We start from the raw sequence: 23,083 nt of genomic DNA, 5'->3' as shown, positions 1-23,083 counted from the left end.
ATTATCGATACTTTAAAACTTCTTTAATTGCTTTTGAAAAAAGAATGCTTTTAACAATACCCTCAAATTATTAGCAATTTATTGTTTTTATTTAGTTGAAGTATTTTTCAGCGATTGGCTGTATTTTTCATTATTATTATTGCCTATCGATAGGTGGCTTACAAATGCTTTAAAAAGCGAAACATGTGGCAGCTCTGCGCAAGCGACAGTTTGAACGGCCGCAGTGGCTGTTGACGACTGGGCTCTTTATAGCTGGTTCTGGTGATTTTCAAAGCTTGATTGCTAGAAAATTTTGAATATTGGTAATAGCCGGAATCCTGGCTATTTTAAATATATTTTCAGCTATGTTTTGCTATTTAAATTATTCCGAAAACTGTGGAAAAGTGCCCGAAAAACCAAACTTAGAAGGTTTCCAGCCAGTAAATGCAATTGTTTCCTTTAAACAGTTGTCAATTTAAGACGACAGTTAAAAATCCACGAACGTCAATAAAATAATGTACAAATAGGTTTGCAGTTTGTAATTCGCAATTTGCTTTATTTTTGAGTTTACAATTCGTATATAAGTTTTTATAATTTAAATATATAATTTTTTTTTGTCACTAATTCGTTTGCAAAGCAGCAGCAACTGGCAACAAACCAGCAGCGGGATCAAAAAAATCTAACTACAATAGACAATCATAGAATACATAAATATTTATATATTAGCTAAGAGTTTTTGTGGTTTTTATTTATTGATGCACTTGCTGGGAGTTGCAGTCACCACTGTCGCCAGCCAATGTGCCCTGTATATAAGTTTGTATACATATACTTAATTATATATATATATATAGTATGTCGGAATTTATTAATGTATGCATGTAGAATTTTGGTCTGTCGGGTAATTAATTAGTTATATAAATTGGTTAGTAGAGAAGCTTGTACATTGAGAGTACGTAATTATGTACGACATAATTATGTATATATCTCTATGTGTGTGTATATATATATATAATAAGCAAGCATGTATTCTTGTAAATATTTCTTTTTTTTTGTTTTTTTCCTTCATTTTTTTTTTCTTTTGTTAAATGTGACGAACTAGCGCTTTATTTGGCTTGCTTGAAGTGGCAGGTTTGATTCACTTTGAATATATTGGTGAGCTCATCCAGCAAGGTCTCATAGCGATACGCGACACGGATTTCTGGGACATTGGTGCGAGTTATATCGTTGCCCGAGATGCCATCCTCATAGTAGTTCGGCCCTAACCATTGTTGTTTGATCTAAAATAAGGTTTCAAGGATAATTGAAGTATTTGTATGATTGACAATCAAATTCGACTTACACTATGGGGAAAGCCGCTCATAGTGACGCTGTTTCGGGCAAGTTCACACATATCGCAGGAGCTGAGCTTCCACACCTGAGCCGCAATGCTGTACTCCTCCATAAGAGGTTCCTGTTTCAATCAAATCAGAAAAAAAATATTTATTTTAGGGAACGCAATGATTATAGATTTTAAGACTTACAAATTATCGATAAATTATTAAAAAACGATTATCTTTCCAAATAAAAAATAATATGCATATAATTAAATTCAGATTTTAATGTGGAAATCATATTATCGGTATATTAAATTATATTATTATTATTATTATATTATATTATATTAAAGCAAATTGAAAATATAACAAAATTGTAATGAAAATATTTTTTTTAATGCGTATTTAAATTATTGATATATTTATATCTCTGGTTCTAAAGATATTGACATTATATTTGTGGTATACAAATTAAATTATATTATTATTAAAATAACTCCAATTTCGATTTGTGATTTATATTGTTGATTTTTTTTATTCTTACCTTGGTAAAGTGGAACTGCAGCGGATCATCGGTCGATAACGAGATAATTAAACCGCGTGCCAAATATTCGGGCAAGGGATTGCGATGATAGTTAAGAAAGAGTGAGTTATTCGACAGCGGCGACATGGCAATGCCAATCTGTGTCAGATAATACAGATACTGCAATACCGGCACCTTGCGCAACAACAAACCATGGGAGATGTTCTCGGCCATTAGGAAGCCACAAACCAAATGCTGCACGGGTCCAGCCTCACCACAATGTGGTCGCAGCACAAATGTGTTTAGGCCACGCTGCCTAATCAGAGAATATTCAGAAATATACAGGAATGAACATTTATCATAGATCGTTAAAAAAGAGAGCCAACTTACTCTCTAAACTTGTTCAACACCGTCATGTTGGCGTACATATAGTATATATAGTAGGCATACGGCGGATTCTCCTCGTAGGTCCATTCCTCGGGACGTGGTACATCGTTATCAAAGAGAGGATTCTCGGGCTTGGACTCATCATCGACAGAATCGAAGCCAATCACATAATGCAAGAATTTATGCAAATTGGGATTCTCATTGGGCTTATTTGTTGCCTCGAAAAGTGGTAAAAAGATGTTGTTAAGAATCTCCTGGAATGACGTCATCATTTTGTTAGACTTGAATATATCAAACAATCGAGGAATTTGAATTAGCCAACGTATGTTCGTGCTGTAAACGTCATTATCGATGGCCCATTTGGCCAATTTGTTCCACTCATCGGGCGATTTGCCATAGATCGAGAGACGCAACTCTGCATTTTGATACTTGGATTCCTCTAGATCAAAGGCCACTTCCTAAATAAGAAAATAAAAAATATATATATGTATAGCAAGGCTGCAAATCTCTAAAATTTTGGAAAAGGTTCAGTGTGGTGGCTCAAACATTATTTTATAAAATTAAAGTCTCGTATATAGAAAAAGAATTAAGTTAATGTTATCATTTTTTCCTCCAATTCAAAAGTTTTTTTTTTAAAGAAAAAGTTTAGATTCTGGTTGGAGTTCGATAGGTGAATACCATACATTTTTTTTTGCTTATCAATATAAATATCTTCTGTAGTTACCTTAATAATTTGTGCAAAGTATTTGCCATTCAAATAGTTGTCCGTTTTGAGGAACACTTCCCGGAGACGCGACTCACCGATGGGATTATATTTGGAATTAAATTTGTCAAAACGATGGAACGTATTGCGATCGGCGTGCACATCGAGCATATCGACAGTCAGATCGTAGGTGGTTAAATTCATCGATTGGAAAACCTGGGCGAGTGTCATGGGTTTACCATTTGTGTGGGTAACCACCTCATTGGCATTGTTCTTCAGCGTCTTCTTAATGAAGCGCAACAAATGCTTCTGATTCATGCACGATGCCGCGTGAATGTGAGTGTCCACCTTTCTAGTGTTGTAAAAGTCACGATGCGGCACCGCTTTCTGTGCGGCAAGTTCACGCAGTTCGTTCAACAGCACATGCATCTGATATTTGGAGGACAAATAGCAAAGGCGACGATAGCAAAAAGATTTTCTAGAACAATGAAAAAATAAGAAAGAAATTAAGACTTAATATGTAATAAAATTAGACGACATTATACCCTCTTTGAAAACTCTTAAAGTTGTCCCAAAATGAAGGAATTTTTCGCAATAATTTTCTCACTTCACCACAAAGGGAAACGAATTAAATAATAAATGTACCCTAAATGGAAAGGAAAACCTTGATCTGTGTACTTACAGTGGGCCATCGGCAATCATATTACACATGACCTGCATGTCATTTACAAACTGGTTCATATCCGGATACTGAAACTTTAGTTCATTAGTGTGTTCCTGCAAATAGTGAAGATCTTTTTAAGTATATTGCACTTGTGTAGATCGATTTGTTTTAAGAAACATACCTTATCAGTATAGACGTGAAAGACACCGTTTACGGGTTTTATGTGATAATCTTCATCCGGTACGAATTCCACATCCCAGGCATGAGTGTGCTTCATTGGTGATGTTTGGATAAGGAGATCTGAACAGATTTCGGTGTCGGGAGGTTTTGTTTTATACGTGTAACGGTGCGTAACGTGTTTATTATGCAATAATAAAAATACGAGTATTCATATAATGTATATGTATGTCTATATATAGGTATATTTAGAGTAGTAGTGTTGGTAAACGTTATTGGTATTATTTAAAAACTACTAGTAACGGTACTTTTCGACACACTTACAGATTGATCTTGTATTTGTGTGTGTGCATGTGTGTGTGCGAACGAAAAACAGGGTTGTCAAACTGCAATAAAGTCATTTCTAGGATAGATTTAGGGATTAAAGAGGTAAGCGAGCAAGGTGTTTTGGAAGTTTTTCAAGAGTTTGCCAATTTATCGTTTAACTAAATTTTTACCTAAATAGAGACAAATAAAGACATATTTATGACGTATAAACACGCAAATTAAAAAGTTTCTTCTATAGGCAAATCACAAAAATATTTTACTAATTTAACAAACAACATTAAAATTCAAATAATTAACTTAAAACATCTGTAGAGTTCAGTAAGGGTTAATGCACAATTTGCTGACAATTAATGTCTAATTTTGTCAGTCTGTTTAATGAGGAAAGATTACAATCAGGTGTAATATATTACTTAAGCACACATTGCATGGGTGTAATGACAACCCTGTTTTTGCATACATTTGGAGAAATAAGTAATAGTTTCAAAATGTGATTCAAGTCAACGAGTGTGTCCTTTTGAATGACAAATTGGGTCAAACAAAGCGAATTAACGTATTCTACTGCAAGATTGGGTAGGGCGAGAGACAGAGAGAGAGAGAGAGAGAGAGATACGTGCAGACAAAGCGACAGATAGAGAGAGTGAGCAACTGTTAGCATCAAAATCCTTGCTAAACAAAATGTGTGCAAACTCAACATTCATACATATATGTATTTACAAAAAGCATAATTAGCTACAGTGCGTGACAAAAGCTGGATGCTGCGGAACACGGGTGTATATTACTCTCAAAAGAGAACGACAATACAGAGAGAGTGAGAACAGTAAAGTGAGAACAGTTGCGGTTATAAACAAACAAAAAACATGAAGCAGCTCAAAAAATAAATTTGTGAATAATAATATTAATATTGAATAATATCAACAAATATAAAAAAAAAAATCAAGCAAATAGAGTAACTGATTGTGTGTGAGATGGAAAGAGCGGGAGAGGGAAAGAGAGAGAGCAACAACAAAAGAACATAACGATTTAATCCGAGCGCACGAATTACCTCTGCAAGTCGCCATACTTTGTTTGCGAATTATGTCTATAAATAAAATGAAAATATATAGAAAATAAATATTTATACAAAATGAGGCAAAGGAAATAATGAAAGAAAACGATAAAACAATAAGAAAAACAAAAATAGAGGAAGAGAGAGAGAGAGAGAGAGCGGGAAAGATAGACCTGAGCTGAGAGACGGGTCAAAGGTCAGACTTACTAAATGTGAGACAAGTAATATATGGCAGGGCAGCGGTTAGCGAACGAGAGAGCGAGAGAGATGCATATGCACAAACGCATATACATTTTAAGAGAGTGTGAAAGAGACAGAGATATAAAAAAGAGAGTAAGAGAGAGTGGGGAGACTGGCAGGTTGGTTGTTCTAGCTGAAAGAAAGAGAATAAAACTTAGCTTAACACGATCCTACAAATATACATATGTATATATTAATATTTACAAAATTGTTTGGCAATAAACTATCGCATGTATAATACATCGCATAAACTGCATATCGATATATTTTAATTTATATTGTATATATGTATATATATTCTTTAACGGTGCAACACAACACTGGCAGAGCTCTGAACTACTTTTAAAATGGGGAGAAGGGGAGGAAGGTGCCTGGAGATCTTTCTTTTTTTGAACCTGGGCTTAAGTGCGACTTACCTGAAACCGATTTGGATGGCATGTTCTCATAACGATCCTTGAGTCGGACAGTCTTGAGAAAACGTGCCGTTGTTGGGGGAAAGGATTGATCCGACATGGCCATGTAGTGGGAACGCAGCTTGAGTGCCTCAATGAGAAGAGTCGATGCCCGCTCCAGATCCTCCAATGGCACTCCGCTCGTATCCTCTCCCGAAACGGAGACACGCTGAAAATTAATGTCCGCATCGGTTTCCCGTTTCTCAGCGGGCATTTGATCATCAGAATCGGGACTGCTCTCCGAACCGGGTGAGCTGATGTGAGCTGGAGCCCGTGATCCTGTCGATTGCCTATCGAAAAAAAAGAAAAGATTTTAGAAGAACTTCTACTAAAAGTTGTTTGTTAGTTTAATCCATGCACCATTGTTCCTCCTCCGGCTGGTATTCGTAATAACGACAGAAGCTATAGCTATCATCCGCAAAAGACATGTTCGACTTTTGAGCCCTGGTCACTGAATGGGTCGTCTCAGTTTTGGGGGACGTTTCAGGTCAGTTTAGCAGTTCAAATGATCGATTGACCGATTCGATTAATAGCAACGAATTTGCACGCAATAAGACCCCAAATTCAAGAGGATCTGCCTCTTTACCCTCTAGATGGGGTGGCGGGTAGTTAATTTGCCTGACAAAACGAGATGTGTGTTGTCTCTGGCGAAACTTTATGAATCAACATCAATCATTTTTGATGTGAGTCTGAAGTCGTTTCTCCGCACACACTTTTTTTTTTTTGTTTTACACACAACAACAAACTTCAAGTGCAGTCGAAAGTTGGGCAAGTTTGACGCTTAGCGTGTAACACGAACATCAAATGAAAAAAGGACTTGTTTTTTTTTTGGTAGGTGATTCGGGTTGATTGCGAGTTCTCAATGTCAGTGTAGGTCGTTGCAAAAGTCGTGTCGACTCCGACTCTGACTTCGAGTCGGTCGAGGCGTGGCGAGGGGGGATTGGGTAATTGCAAACCCGGATCCGGGCCAGACTTTTAGCGCTTTCTTTTAACGAAATGCGTGTCCGCCTTCCAAGTTATATGGATGCACAAATTGTACTAAATGTGACGGCATCCGAAACACACACAAATTGGTAGCGCGAAACCTGCCTGACGTTTTGCCGGGTAAAATTGGTGGTGTCGGTGGTGTCAATGGTGCTGGTAATGGTAATGGTAATGGTGGTGGTTTCATCATAAGCCTCAATGCGGTCGCCGTCGCGGTCGCGGTCATGGTGGCCATCGTCTAATGCAGTCCCATTCAAAATCAAAACGTGTCGTTGCCGTCCACGCCTTGGCACCTGCATGGCCCACACGACTTGGACATCTCGCCCCTCCACGAGTAGCCCTACCCACCCTATCTGCCCTAAATACCCTACCTTCCTATGACAGGCAGCTGTCTTCTGTACTCGTTGCGTTTGTTTGGATTAGCTGTGTGTGCCCAAAAACAATGTGAACTTGATAACTACAACGAATGCACACTTTGTTGTTGTTGTTGTTGTAGACGTCGCTGCTCATTGCGACGCATTGAAACCCTGTATTTATTTGATAAAAATAAGACGGTTTTCTAAAATCAAGAATATTTAAATTTTTTGTTGTTTAATAAGACAACTATAAAAGATGCGAACGTGTGTGAAAATTATAAGAACAACAGAACTGATTTTGATCAAAAAAGTTTTACAATAACATGATTATAATAAACTCTTATATTTGATCCCACAGTATTGACGATATGGAGGGAATGACTCAATCTCCCAACCCTAATCAGATAGAACAGCTATGGATAGATGTTACGACAGAAGTCAGAGATGTTTTTAACAGAATTTAAGTTTTCACTTAAGCTGTTCTTATTATATCGCACACGTCTGTAGATAAAATAACTACAATTTTTTTATTTAGGCAAGTGTCAGACGGGGACTTTTTAACCGACGGAAAACTTTGCCATTCACATTATTCGCATCGGTTTTCACATAGAGATGCCATCGGTTAATTTCTCATTAAATCTAACAAAATTTTATCATTTCTGTATGCATTTTAGTGGCTTGAGTTGACCGACGCAAAAGACCGATGGAATAGGACGTGTTCTATTTCCATCGGTGAGCGTCGGTGTGTTCACAAAAAGTGTCGGTGAAAAAATCCATTAAAAACTATTAATTTCTAAAAAGAAAAAATATGACCCGAGAACAAGTTTTGTACGTTTTGGGAAAACTCTGTTTCGGGGCGAAAACTTGGTATAGTAAGGAGTTGATGCAAATTAACTTTCTTTGAAATTGACTTTTAGATCGATCGGACATAAATTAAAATTTCCTAGCCGTGTGTTTTTACTAGACAAGGGTAAAGTATTGCGGCACCAGAAATAGTGCGAGTGAATTTAATGATTGCTTAGATCTAAACTAAGATTTTATGAAAAACAGAAAGGTAGTATTCAATAATTTTCCAACAACATTATTCTTTGTACTGGGAATTTTGCCAAATTTTTTATTGTCAATCACTGTCAGTCAGTCATTCAATCTCAGAGAGATTTTAATTATGAATGTGTATTTTTACTTACTTCTCATTCAGTTGACGTTGTATTTGTAGTTTCTTTTCAATCTGCTCAATGGGAAATTGAGGTACTTCATATGGTGCAGAAATTTCATTAGTCAGCTCATTATCTACATCGGGCTTATCATTCTCCGGGGAATCGGTCTCATCGCCTGTAACGTATAAACAAATTGACATTTAATTGAAGTTGAAAAATACGCCAATGATTATGATGATGATGATAAGAAACTAAAAAATATATTTATATATTATATTTATAGAAAACGCGTAACATACAGATTGTTTCCACAATTTTCTCAATATCGGATTCGATGGCATAGGCGCCGCTAGATTTATCGATAACATCGTTACCAAAAAGCTTAACATCCACCCTCAATCGATGTGCACTGTCCATGCGATTGAAGTTCATAATGTGGTCCAAAAAATTATCTGACGGAACGTGGATTGCAAACGCTTGTAAACTAAACGAACGCTGGCACTTCAATGACAGCGACTGCGATTGCGACTGAGATTGAGTTTGAAACTGAGACTGATTCGCTGATACGTGAGAGCTCGATTCCGAGACGGAGACGATACCCTGGGGCAAATTATGAGTATGATGCTCACGATTATAAATCTCTAAAAGAACAAAAAAAAAAGCTAGTGGACCGTTGCTACAGTTGAGCATACTCGACTGTCGGAGACCCCGTACTTACTATGGCAAAAACTAATAATGGAAAAAATTAAAAAATATTTAGTTAACTTAAATACATATTCTATCAGATTGTTTACAATGTCTCATAAAACAAAAAAGTTTTTCATACTAAGACTTGATTTTTGCCCGATCGGTCCTATGGCAGCTATATGATATATAAAGCCAAGTTTTATTTATATTCTATCAGTTTGGTAATGATATCTCATTAAACAAAAAAGTTTTTCATACTTAGACTTGATTTTCGACCGATCGGTCCTATGACAGCTATATGATATAGCAAACCGATATGAACAAACTTCAGTAAGGATGTATAAGACTAACTTAAATGCATTTTCTATCATTTTGGTAACGATATCTCATAAAACAAAAAAGTTTTTCATACTAAGACTTGATTTTCGACCGATCGGTCCTATGACAGCTATATGATATAGCAAACCGATATGAACAAACTTCAGTAAGGATGTATAAGACTAACTTAAATGCATTTTCTATAAGTTTGGTTACGATATCTCTTAAAACTAAAAAGTTTTTCATACTAAGACTTGATTTTCGACCGATCGGTCCTATGACAGCTATATGATATAGTGGTCCGATTTGAACCAAATTTGGAAAGGATATATTAAACCAAGTCATATGCTTATTGTATTAGATATCTCATAAAACAAAAAAGTTTTTCATACTATAACTTGATTTTCGACCGATTGTTCCTATGGGTGCAATATGATATAGTGGTCAGATTCAATAAAGAAACAAACTTGATCGGCTTGCAATGTAGAGGAACTTACATACCAAGTTTGGTGTTTCTAGCTCTTATAGTCTCTGAGATCTAGGCGCTCATACAGACGGCTAGACGGACGGACATTGCTATATCGACTCGGCTATTGATGCTGATCAATATATATACTTTATAGGGTCTGCCACGCCTCCTTCTGCCTGTTACGCACATATTCGTAAAAACAAACCCAATAGACCCCTGTACTTTTTCTTAAGTACTGGGTCTAAAACCAAACAAACAAAACGACTCTAAGGCGAAACCTGAAGAAACGCAGCTCTAACAAAAGTGCGACGGCAGCTCAAACAGCAGGTGGTGATAGCAGAAAAAACAAAGGCAAACGAAGTCTTGATACCCTTTAAAATCAAGAAAGTGCAGCATCTATTTAAACTGTTATACACTGCATGAATTACATTTTTTTGTTGCAGTAGCCCTATAAAGTATGAATACAAGGTAGATCTACAGTAATTAACTAGTTAATAAAGCCACCAAGATAGTTGTTAATTTAGCATATCAAAATACAGGGTGTCTATTACTCAAAGATGTCGAGCCAAAGTTTCATAAAAATATCAATCTAAATTCAGATTATAACTTCAAGAATAGTATGCTTAGTGCTATATATAGCTTGGCATTACAAATATCACAACAGAGTCTAGTTACTTGCTGTTAGAGTATAGGGAAAGAAAAAGCAATGACATGCTAACGCGCTCTGTTTACATATTGGAAATCAATAGCTGTTGAGACGTGCCCAAAACAACCCACACATACATATCAATTCAATGGCATCCCGTTGATAGAGATGGTGTCAAATCGACTCCAATCGAGTTGAGGTAGTTATAGATACTTGTCTGAGAGATGAGCTGACACGCATCAACTTTTCTTTCTTGTTTCGCTTCAAATAATTGAATGAATGACAGAATGAAGAAGTGAGCAAGTGCTACAACACTAACCACACGGGTTTAGTTTAGATGTGATAAGAATATGAAGAGCTGGTACACTATAGATACTAACGATTGCATTTGTTTTCATTTGGGCATTACTAATATTGTATCTTAAACTGGGAATTAAGACATTCTTTAATGGCAAACATAAGTTACTAGCTTCTTAATGTAAGATATTAAAATTCAATGAAAAGTAACAACCATCTTTTATAGATAACCCTCCGATTGTTTCTATGAGAGCTATATATCATAGCTATATAAATAAAAACAACTTTCATGGAAACGTTTTAGAGCAATATATGTAATCGCTCTAAAAAACTCTTGCTGCAATAAATTCTAGTTATCTTATCAAGACTAAATGTAGGCCCTATGACAACGTTGGATTCGATGGGTTACACAGTTTGTGACAAAGTAACAATACCCTTTAAAAGTGTATAGTGAAAGAAAAAGATGAAATCGATTTAAAGTGAATCTTAAGTTCCTATTGCTTATAATTCTCAAAATGGTTCTCAACCGAAAATCTTCCAAAAATTTAAGAAGATATGGGAGATTTTCGGTTGGTTTAGTTTTCGATTCGATACAATTTGTTTGTAGCGCAGTGTTGCAAGCAATTGGGCGTGGGTGGAATGATGCGTGGCACTTACAGTTGCAACGCGCCCTCGTTGCTGTTTTTATCACCATCGAGGTGGCGTTTGAGCGATTAACTTTGGTGATTTTTGAGGAGTATATCTGGGGTATGGGCGATGGCTTGCCGTCATAGCTGTCACTGGAATGGGACAACAAGTTGAGACGTGACACTGGGACAATTACTTCAGCACTATGATCGGTAAGAATATCGTCAAAGGAGTCACTATCCGCTTCACGACGATCCTTGCCATCCGTTGACCCAATAATGCCTCGATAAGCCATCCTGCTGTTGTTGTTTTTGTTGTTATTGTTTTGCAGCAATCGATTGTTGCCACAGAGCACACGTCGCCACAAGATTAACAATATTACGATTTTATCAATTGCAACTGTGCGATATACAGCACACTTTCATGCAAAAGGAAATTGCGTTTTCTGTAGAGGATAATACACGACGTCCCTTTCAATTTTTATTACACATTCCAAACGGATCGATTCTGGTCTGTTAACGCGAATTACGGAACCATTTACATAGAATTTGATGAGAGTTTCAGTCCACAAAAGTTTTTTATGTAATATTTGATTTTTACTTTAGTGTTTTTTTTGTTTTTGTTATTGTTTGACACTTGTTGAAGTTTATCCCGTTACCCCGTTGATTGTAGTCCCGTTCAGCGGTTCTTTAGGCATTAACCGTTAAACACGGTGGATATAGATAAAAACGGTATAAACGGTTGCAACGCAATTTACAAATCTACGCATTAATTTTCACTTTTGGATATGTATGTTCTTTGTTTTTCTACCCTGTCAAATGGGAGGCGAGATCTATTCATCTAAAGTTTATACATCGCCAAAAGTTTGTACGGCTGGTGCTTCTGGCAGCGAGAGCGAGAGCGCAATATCAAATGGGTCGAGCTTTCGCTCTCAATGCAAGTTCACTGCACTCTCTCTCTCTCTCTCTCTCTCTCTCTCTCGGACTCACTCTCTTTTGGTGTCAGCCGGAAAGCTTTGTTGTTTATTTTAATTAATTTAGTAGAGCAACAAAAATTATACGTACATATATACATATGTACATATAGTATGTATACATATGTACTAAGCTTATCCAGTAAAGCAAGGCGCAATAGAATCGGTACACTTATCTATAAGAGGGCATATTAGTTCTGTTTTAGCTGTTTTGATTGATCAAATGATAATGCTTGCCTATTTCTGCACTTATCAACGAAGCTGTCGACTTTAAAAGCGTAGGTCAAAATTGGCGAGTGCATTAACATTGATAATTTTGTAAGATTTTTTAAATCGATAACAGAAATAATTGATGGTAACATACATATTCAAAATTGTGATGAAGTTATAACATGGTAACGTATTCTATGATGAAATAATAAAAAAAAAATTAAATTCCAATTGTACGAGTAATTATTACTCTGCTTATACGAAGCCTATTGTCCGAAATCATATTGTAATTAAACTGTCAATTGTGTAATTTTTTGCTTCATTTTATTAAATCAAATAGATCATAACTTATTTATAGACCTATTCTCCGCGCTCTCAACTGCTCGGATATTTTCCTTTTCACGGCACTTGGACACTCGTAGCCGAACTACTAGAGAATGTCTGACAATCAATGCTAATGGCTTAAACAAAACTGGCTAACGACAAATTGAATGAAATGTTTGCAAAAGGCAACAAGTCTATTAAAATTAGCATGTATATGATAACAAGGTTAGCTTTTCTATATACACATGACTGAATATGTGATGGTTCAATAAGTAAAACAAACTCACTGACAGAATTGCAAGTCATTCATACTGTCAGTTCATTTGCCTTATTTCTTGGACAATGACTACAAAAAACATTATATTTGCAATACACAATACGACAGAGTTTTAAAAATCTTCTATATAACAACAGATACATGTTATGATGATAATTGTTGCTTTTAAATAGTATTTTTATTTTTAAAACAAACCCATGAAACTGAAAAATATTAGAAAGATCTGAAAACTTTACTTGCTACCGAATTTGAGCAATTTAATAATGATTGAATCTATCAAAGAGAACAAAAAATTATAAACTGTAAACCGAAGGAATTCATTCACATAAATATTGTTATTTTTATTTAAGCTCAACGAATAAGTCTGACACAAAACTTCATTAATGATGGACATCGATTTTTTTATGCATGTTGAAAGACTTACAGACTGTTTTTTTGTATTTAATAAAAATTGGTAAGTATAAGTATTAAGGATAGAACGAATCTCAACGAATTGATAACCTTGAAGCTTTTTGTAGCATACTTTTTACATAGAAAAAAGTTGGCATAAATTTATTGGAATTGTTAATCCATTATAGGTAGGAGTGAATTTTTCATTTTTTTATTTATTAGTCGCATATTTATTTGTTTTTGTTTTGAAATATTGTTTATATAAAAGAATTGTTTTTCATTGTTGTTGTTGTTGTGTTTATTTTTGGCTTGTTGTTGATATTATTGACCGAATTGTGGGTTTATTAATTGCTGCGTTTTGTTTTCGTTTTGGCCGTTTCGGGCACTTTGCCATTTGGCCATTGCCCGCTTTTCAATTGATTTTCATAAAAATGTCAACCTGCCACAAATTGCGAGTCGGACCCGTGGGAGCCCCTTTTTATTTTCTTAGATGCACCATCCATTGCATAATGCCCCAACCCAAAGAAACTTGAAAGGTCCGCAAAGAGAACCTAGTATTATTTTTATTGTCGTTGCGCTTTTGCTTCAACGAATACGCGAAGTAAACTGATTTTCCTTTCGAGCAATTTTCTAACGGGGGTTGTCGGCACAAAAAAAAAAATAAGAAAAAATAAAAATAACAGATACAAATTGGAATCGCTAAGTAAATACTAATACAAATAAAAGAGTATGTATATACGATTCGACGAAGTTGAAATACCCTTACAAAAATTAATTTTATGCAATATTTGTTTTTGCCATGAACTGCAGGAATTTTAAAAATATCAAATTGATGAAATATTTGAGATATATAGCATTAATTTTATATTTATAATCTATTATTGTAATGAAATTAATACGTTTATGTATTAAAATTTACGATAATTTACACATTTTGAAAAGTGTTCTATAAGATCTCATGAAGATTGTCTACAGATACAGAAGATTGTCTGGCAGATTTATTGCTCAACTGTTTTGGTAGCTAAGAATGATTTATTAGATAATAAGGTTGACTGCGCCTAGACTTTTGGTGATTGATGATTAAAGGAACTGAGAAAATGTGTAAAACAAAAGATTTGTGGTCGAATTTTCTATATATTTCAACCATATTGCAAAATTTTTAAACTCGAGCAAAGAGTATAACAAATGAAGCAACAACAAAGTTAAGCAATTGACTTTAGCGTGACTAACTGTTGTTAAAATTTCGGCAAAGGGTAAGAAAGAGAGCAAAAATAAGTGACAAGAGTACAGAGCTAGGGCAAGAGCAAAAGCAAAAGAGAGAATGAGAGAAAAATTAGCAGAGAAATGATTTTGGCAAGCTCAAGAAACTTAAATAGAAGGTTGAGCAAAGGCGACACATTGTGGGGAAACTTTTTCGATTGTTGTTCTAATTGAAACCCTGACCTATGCCTAGCCAAAAGCAAATCGGCTATTTCAAAGTTCCCAGCTGTGAGTAGTATTACCCATTGGTTATACTCGATGCCAGAGAAATGATTATTTCAAAAGCTCTTTCGATTATGATGAAATATATAGTACGTAGGTTGATGGATGAATCATCTTGTGAATTTCAACTACGAATATAAATCAATTTGATGATATATATAATATCTAACATGTCAACAGATCTATTTGTACAGCTGAGGAGATTTTATGACCGAATAATTTGCATTTTTAATGCAAATTGAAATGACGAATCTCGTTAAATGTAAAATTGCCAAATACAATGTTTTTTGCAAATGCTTTGAACGCATTATTGCGCAGCGTGTAAACGTAAATTTTCCGCGAAATAAACGACTCTATTAGAATCCAACTGAAAACTCTTATAATTTGCATTCATTTATGGACAGTACACATGGCAAGGTTAAAAATAAAAAAAACCATACAGGGTATCAGATTTCTGGGCGAACTTGACGCTAACACTCTTGTTTACTTCTGTTTTCCCTTTTGGAATAATTCCACAGCTCCCAATACAATTACTGGAGTGTTTCGTGTCGATTATTTTGATCATATGTATTATATTTATTTGTATGTTTATGTGTATGTTCATCTGTTTATTAAAATGATTACCAGCTGCTACAATTGCCAGGGAATAATGTGCATAATGTGTGCTTGGTAGCAATGTTGGCATGTTATTCATAAAACCTATTTATAGCGCCGCCAAAGAGCTAATGATAAGCTCCACGTCAGAATAATTTAAGGGGCTGATAACAGACGAACACACAAAGACATTGAGAGAAAGATAGGGTTAGAGTTAGTGGAAAAGGGAGAATAAACGCCGAGAATAAGCGTGTCGAATTGTTGTTGATTAGTTTCGGATTAATTCAATCCCCAAGTCTATTTCGGGTACTCGTATTTGACTCTTTTTTAAGCATCCCATAAATTGGGCAATATAAACAACATATGTATAAGTATTTGCTATATATTTAAAAAACTTGCTTTTGCCCTAGATAAGATTGTTGCCTATGCAAAAAGGTATTATATACAACATTTTAAAGCTGATTAAAGTCAAGCAGTCAACTTGTTGACATGACTGCATAAATAAGTATACGAATACCTTTTAGAGACGGACCGAAATTATAATATGGTAAACAAAAATTATAAATGATTTTTTCTTTATTCTTAACTTTTTTTTTCAAAATCGAACAATATTTTAAATTTACTTGTTCTTATGTATGATTCTTTCTTTGCTAATTTTAGCGATTCACACTCTTTTCCTCAAATTTACGCATTTGATAGGTATGTCAAATTATGCTTGATAAACATATCGATGCGTGTCGATAAAAGGCATGCGTTAATGATATTTAGAGTTAATTATTACAGAAGTATTTTAATCAATCCATATAAAGAGTAAGTGTGAAATCGTGAATTTTGTAATTTTTCGAGCCTACCGGGCTTGGACAAAAAGCCTGTGTACGATTTTCAGTCCCGAAGCCCGTGGAGTTTTTTTAAGAGGTCCACGGGACACGGTGCCCGAAAGGCCCGTTCCCATCTCTTATACCTATTCTTATGCTTGACACACACATACACAGACTCGTGCAATTGGTATGCGTGCACATTGGCATCCAATTTTCTAAATGGCTTTGCTCTGTATGTGTCTGGCAGTCCATCGCTTTTGTCGGTCTTTTTCCTACACTTAACTTGTTTGCCACATAATTTCGTTGATTACTCGAGCTCGACTCTTTATGTACATAAATATGTAAACAGATAGCAACAAATAACGTCATATAGTTTTGGGGATGTATTATTTGCCAAATTATCTAAACATCTTCAATTACGACTTAAAAAAGAACTCCACAAATAAGCAATGTGAGTTCTGATATAGTGTGAATTTTGGGTCCAAAAATAGTTTGAATCCACATTAGATCCAGTTTAACAACACTGGACAGCTGCTTGCATTAGAAGCATGGCTGTCAATTATTTCTAAAAAAAACTATATTTGGAAACGCAAATTTTAGTTTGAGTTTTGGGTGCAATTGAACCTTTTTCGACATACTTTTTTTTGCTGTTATTTTTTACCTTTTTCTATATATAAATTTTTTAAAATTTAGCCTGCTTTAACGGTCAAGTTGCGGCATCTATAAAAAGGACTGTCAAAAGTGTGGCACATTTGTTAAAAAAAAAACCTTCCAAGTAGTAAACCAACAGTATGTCTTAACGGGGCTTAAATAATTGCACACGCAATATGGAATTTTTGGCGTCGTAGCACATTTATTTAACGCTGGCCAACGTTGAAATAAAACATTTTACATGTTGCCTGCCAATGACAAGCAATTATACTTGCTTATACATACGTACAGTATGTCATTAAATTGTTTTGACCAAGAAAAAAAGTTTACATGCTTAATTTTATTTGGCCAAAAATAGTTAAGTGTAATGAATCTAAGTAACTCTTTAGAAATAGAAACACATAAGAAAAACAATAAAGAATTTTTGTGCATAATTTTTTCGTTGTCAAAACAATTACTGCACATACTATATGTACGCATGCTTAGCCAATGCATACACATAAAAGCCTTACACATACTTGTACGTATGTATATGTATGTATGTATGTTATGTTTGCATATTTGTATGTGTGTGTGTAAAATGGTGTAATTTGCACTCACCTCCTTTGCGCTTTTCAATGCGTCTCATGTCCAGGCCCATGTCCATGTCCATTTCAATATCTGTGTCAAAGCCAAAGCTGCGATAGCCCTTTGCACTTAATGCATCCGCATAGCTTTGCATGCTGATGCTTTGCCCACACACACACACCCACACGCACACAGGCACACTCACCGGCTTTGCCTGTTTCTTTTATCTTTTTTTTACTGTTTTGAGCTTTTTTTCTTCTTATATTGTGCGATTGCAACGTGCCTTAAACTTGGTTCTAACTCTGGGTTAGCGGTGTCGTCACCTCTGTCTTTTTGTATTTTCCGCTTTCACCTTCTTTTTTCTCTTCAAAGCAATTGCAATTGCAACGTTGCGATGCTTTCTTCTCGAATCAAGAAAAAATTGTGCGTAGTATAATTTACGTGCAATTGTTAATACAAAACTTTCACACACATACACAGTCAAACAGGAAAAAAAAGGAAACACAACAATATGAAACTCACGCAACACTTGGTATAGTATAAAGAACGCAAAAACAAAAAACAATAACAATAACAATAATACTGCTTTGTAATGTGCGAAATTTAATAAGACACTTTGCTGCCTCTTATCGCTACAAATTTTTATTTGCGACTGAACTGAGACTTTCGGACGAAACAGTTTTTGTGCTTTGCGCAGCGCAGAAATTTCAATGGACCGAGCGTTGCCACCCTCCGTACGATGGTGCTGCCGCTTTGCGCAAAAAAGGTAAATATGTTCAGCTATTTCTGTGCACTTGTGACGTATAAACTGTAATGGCAGGTGCTAATAATAAACGGGTGAGCAAGAAATAAAACGCATGCATAAAACCCAAAATACTAATTTAAATACTGACACGATGACGACCTTGTCATAAATATACTATTCAATATTCATTTCAGCTGGTTGTGCAATCTGAACGATAGACTATGTGGCAGCACTGTTTTATACGTTAAAGCAATGGCAGAATTTGACCGTTAAAAAAGCAAGACTTAAAAAAATAAACAAAGAAAAAAGGGTACAGATGAGCAAAGAATTACAAAAAAGGGGTAAGCTTAAACTCATCCAAACACGAAGAAAATTGTTTGGTCTTAGTGTTTTTCTTTAATTTAAAAACACTTTTAAACCTATCTTAAATTGCTACCACAAAAAGGTGAAATGGCAACGCTGGTTGAAAGCTGTAAATTGTGTATTGATTAAAAGGATTTGTTGTTTTTTGTAATGTAGTTTATTTGTTTGTTTTTTTTTTTTTATTATTTTTGTGGCTTTTTTTTAATGTAATGCATAAAAATTGTGGTGTTTTTTTTAATTAAACCAATAAACATTTGACTTTATTAGTTTAATACAAATAATTTCACTTGTTTCACGACAAATATTTATTCAGTTTTTGGGTTTTGTTCAGATTTTAAATTGCAAAATGTAAGCTACATTTCTTGCAGTTAAGTTACATGTATTTTTTTGTTATTATTTCTCTTTTCTTTTACATTTTGTATATAAGGAAACGCAAAAAATCTCTAAACAAGTAAATAGTTCTGTTTGATTTTTCGTTTTCGTTTTTGTCTTTGTTTGTCGTTTGTTTCTTGTTTGGAACGGCTTTATTGAACTTTTTGTTGTTGTTGTTGTTTGGTTTTGTGTTGCATATAAGTACATTTGTTTTCTTTTGTTTTTGTTGCATTAAAAACATTAATTCTTTGGCAGGCATTGCATTTCGTAGTTTTGTAAATGTTTCGTAAGACGATTGAAACCAAATCAAAAAACGAAATAATAGTTTAATAATCAAAACAATTATTTAAGTTTCATTAAATTTCATTTTGATTTTTGTTCTGCTTTTGGTTTTAATTTGATTTGTTTGTTTTGTTTTTCATTCATATATTAAATACACATCAATAATTTGGTAGTTTAAAAATTGTGTTTTTCTTTCTTTTTATTTTGTGCTAAATTACATTTTAAAAATATGCTTAATATGTTGGTTTTTGTATTTTTTTTGTTTTTGCTTTTGGTTTTAAGTCAAAGACACGAAAGTGAAAGAGGTTTTTGTTTTTGGTTTACGTCTGTTTGCTTAAATTATTATATTCATTATTTAAATAAATGTGTTATCATTTAGTGTTATTAATTTTCCATGCGCTTAATTTTAAAACACCAAGATTTTGCTCAAAAGTTTCTTAATTTTGTTTTCTTTATTTAATTTTTCCAATGCTTTTGCTCATTTCGTATTAAGTTTTAAATATCGAAATATATATATATATATAAATTTTGGTTTTCTTTCACTAATCTTTGTTTTGTTTTTTTTTTTTTTGTTGTTATTGTGTTTAAATTTTTATGTTGTTTAAAAACACCGAAAGCTTAAAATTTAGAGATTTTCCTAAAGTGTAAATTTTTTACAATATTTTTTGTGGTTTTTTTTTTTGTTCTCGGTTTCTGGCTGTGATTCCTGTTGTATTGTTCTTGTAATGCTTGTGTATTACTTTGTATGCTATTAATTTTGCTGTGTATTAAGTTTGCTCGAATTTGATTTTCCAGTTCTTTGGCTGCCCATAAACAAACGGCCATAACTAAGTTTACTAATTGGAACCAAAAGACCTAAAAACAAGTTTAACATTTGCGTTAGAAATGAACGCTGCCGCCCTTCGCTTTCGCTCTTCTCTTTCCTACTCCTGTTCCTCTTCCTCTTCCAATAGCTGGTCCAAAATGAAAACTTTCAATTTGTAATCTATCCAGTCGACACTGCTCCATTCCATATCTGGTTTAATAAATACATAAGTTGTAGACTAAGGAAAAAACTGTATCACATTTTCAATTACGTCTTTGTTCTTAGCACCTTCATAACAAACGCTGGCAATGTGCTTCCCATTTTCCATCACCATCCCCTCTACTATTTACCACTTCCCAATTCCACAATCTCATTTCGGATTGATGCATAAACAACGTCCAACTATTTACAGACATTTTGTGTGCCATTTAATATGCATTTCTCAATTCGAATCAAATACACTTTCTGTTACACTTACCTACCATACAGTTGGAAAAAAATTGCGCTTCGGATTTTATCACAAAAATAATTACAACTCTGTGCAAAATGCACAACATAGAGACATTTGCTATGCCTTATATATCGCTCTATTTCCAGACTCAATCTACTCACTAATTCTCTACCTCTCTCTCTCGCTCTCGCTCTATCATTCTCCTACTCCTTTTCTTTCTGTATAAGTATCAGTTATGCATACCAGACTTGGCTTAAACTATCATTGCTTCTAAGTCATTCAATCTAAATCTAATCCACGCAATGCGTTCCTTTTGGTTCCATTATTTTTTCTTGTTACATTTTTAAATACTTTGCATACTCTTCGATCAAACATAACCTCAACTGTGGTTCTCACTCGCATTCTGCTAACAAATCAATTCTGAAAACTTATGGAAAGTGTACGAAAAAAAGTGTTTGTTTGTTATCAAAACCCTGACCAAAGATCATTATAATGTCAAGTAAATACATTTGGGTAGAACAATATATAAAAGCTATGTTCCGAATTCCACTTTCGATACAAATTTCGTAAGAATCCTTAAACAGGTTTGTTTTTAGTTGAAAGTGCACTTCAAAAAAGGACAGAAAATTAAAGAAAAATCTTTGCTTTGGACAGGGCTAATAAAAATAAACGTATTATTTAATTAGTTAATTTGTTGTATTATTATTATGGTTTGTATAGGTATTTGTTGGGAATGGGAATTTCATTCTGCACTTAACTCAGTTGTATTTATCATTCTGTTTAAAAATCAGTCTCTATTGCCTTTGTTCTATTTATGCATGTCTATCAAATTATGAATTTGTTAGCATTTTTTTTTTCAAATTTTTTTAATTTTCCTTTTTGTTTTTGCTATTACTCATGATGTATTGTTTTCAGTAAAAAGTTCTTTGTATTTTGTATTTAATTCCATTTTTGGTTTTTTTTTTAGTATTTTTGTTTTTTTTTTGGTTTTTTTTTGGTTTGTATGTATGTATGTAATACACCTTAGAAAAATATCACATTCTTACTTCGTTCGTTCGAGAGACATTTTAATGTGGTAACATTTTGTGGTTTTGTTTTTTTTTTGTCTTTGGTTTTGCTATTTCGTTTTGTATGTTATTCTTCATTTCTTCTATTTGATTACTTTTTAAACTTCTATTTACAGTACGTTTCTATTTAAGACGTTTGCTCTGTTTTGCTGCACGACTAAAATATATAAAATTTAAAAAATATTTGATTGAGGTCATTTCAGAATTATTGCTAGTTTTTTTATCTTGCATGTATTCTTCATTCATTCTATCGTTCCCTTTCTTTCATTTCCTTGCCTTTTTGTCCATCACTTCAATTGTCTCAGCTCTACTATAATTGTTTACTTGCATCTGTTTATTTATTTGTTTTGCTTCTGTAATTTTTTTTTTTACATTTAAACATTTGAATTTCATCTAAAATTGCATTTTTTCTTTATCTTTTTGGTTTTTTTTTTGTTTTGCGTATTTGTAGACACTGAATTGTTTAAGAGTTAGTATAAAAAAATTTTTGAAACATTTTCTGTCTCATCGGAAGTTCAGTTCAGCATCGCGAACTGCACTTACACACTTATAGTATGCACACTTGTGTATGCGTATAGGTGTACTTAACTATGTATGTAAAACTCTATAAATATTTAAGAGACACGACAGTTTAATTGTAGAGCTTAGGTGAGAGACTTTGAGAGAGAAGGAGAAAAAATACAGTTATAATTTAATTTTTTTTAGCTCACAACATCAACAATGAAATAGTTTAATTTACTTTTCTTTTAATTTTTTATATGTGTTTACTTTTATGTTTGTATTTTCTGTAAAAATCTCAAAAAGACGCCTAACACCGAAAAATATATTGCATGTACTACATTTTATGTTTATAATGCTTAGTTTTTTTGCATTTTCTGTTTGTTTGTTGTTAAATGGTTTATATAATATATATGTACATGAGTTAGTTGCTGTTAACGATAAATTTTTTTTTCATATTAGACAATTGAAAATTTTTCTTAACACATTAAATGAAGAATAATGAAAATTTAAATTAAAAACTGAACAATTTTACTTAAAATAACATCTACGACAATACAGAGAATATTTATAAACATTTTACTTTATTTATATTTATTATTTTTTTAAATGTTTCTTTTTTTTATAACTTTATTTAAGTGAAACCTCGAAATTGTCTTAATTTCATGAAAACGTAGTTTTGTTATGTTTCTTTTACTTTTTTCCTTTTTGAAAAGTTTCCGACACGTCCAAAGTATCCGCTGTAGTTGCTTAAAAGAAAGTTTAGTAATTGGATTCAGACATGATTTGACTAAAGAACTAACTCGAACAATTTCATCAATCTCGAAACCTTCTGATCCATAGTATCTAGCCATAACATCTAA

The 23,083-nt window shown here is 33.8% G+C and overlaps 1 protein-coding gene across 7 annotated transcripts; it reads right to left on the bottom strand.

Moving 5' to 3' along the window:
- Positions 1-825: 825 nt before the first annotated feature.
- LOC117794107 (AMP deaminase 2) lies at positions 826-18,275 on the bottom strand. 7 transcript variants are annotated; one of them, XM_034634589.1, is made up of 12 exons: positions 14,077-14,142; positions 11,382-12,038; positions 8,338-8,482; positions 5,775-6,100; positions 5,116-5,151; positions 3,751-3,869; positions 3,588-3,682; positions 2,927-3,383; positions 2,206-2,660; positions 1,837-2,131; positions 1,319-1,429; positions 826-1,256 (listed from the first exon to the last, which is right to left on the bottom strand). In XM_034634589.1, exons 2-12 carry the CDS (start codon positions 11,644-11,646, stop codon positions 1,083-1,085), a joined length of 2,478 nt encoding a protein of 825 aa, XP_034490480.1. In that variant the 5' UTR covers positions 11,647-12,038; positions 14,077-14,142; the 3' UTR covers positions 826-1,082. The 7 variants fall into 7 exon arrangements, with proteins under 7 accessions (XP_034490480.1, XP_034490483.1, XP_034490479.1 ...); XM_034634592.1 differs by lacking the exons at positions 11,382-12,038; positions 14,077-14,142 and adding an exon at positions 17,671-18,275; XM_034634588.1 differs by lacking the exon at positions 14,077-14,142 and having other exon boundaries at positions 11,382-12,208.
- Between the last annotated feature and the right edge of the window lie 4,808 nt (positions 18,276-23,083).

Source organism: Drosophila innubila, chromosome X (genome assembly GCF_004354385.1).
Source record: "Drosophila innubila isolate TH190305 chromosome X, UK_Dinn_1.0, whole genome shotgun sequence".
NCBI lineage: Eukaryota > Metazoa > Arthropoda > Insecta > Diptera > Drosophilidae > Drosophila > Drosophila innubila.
Note: the sequence above shows the minus strand (reverse complement) of the source record. Positions and strands in the feature narration are given on the sequence as shown.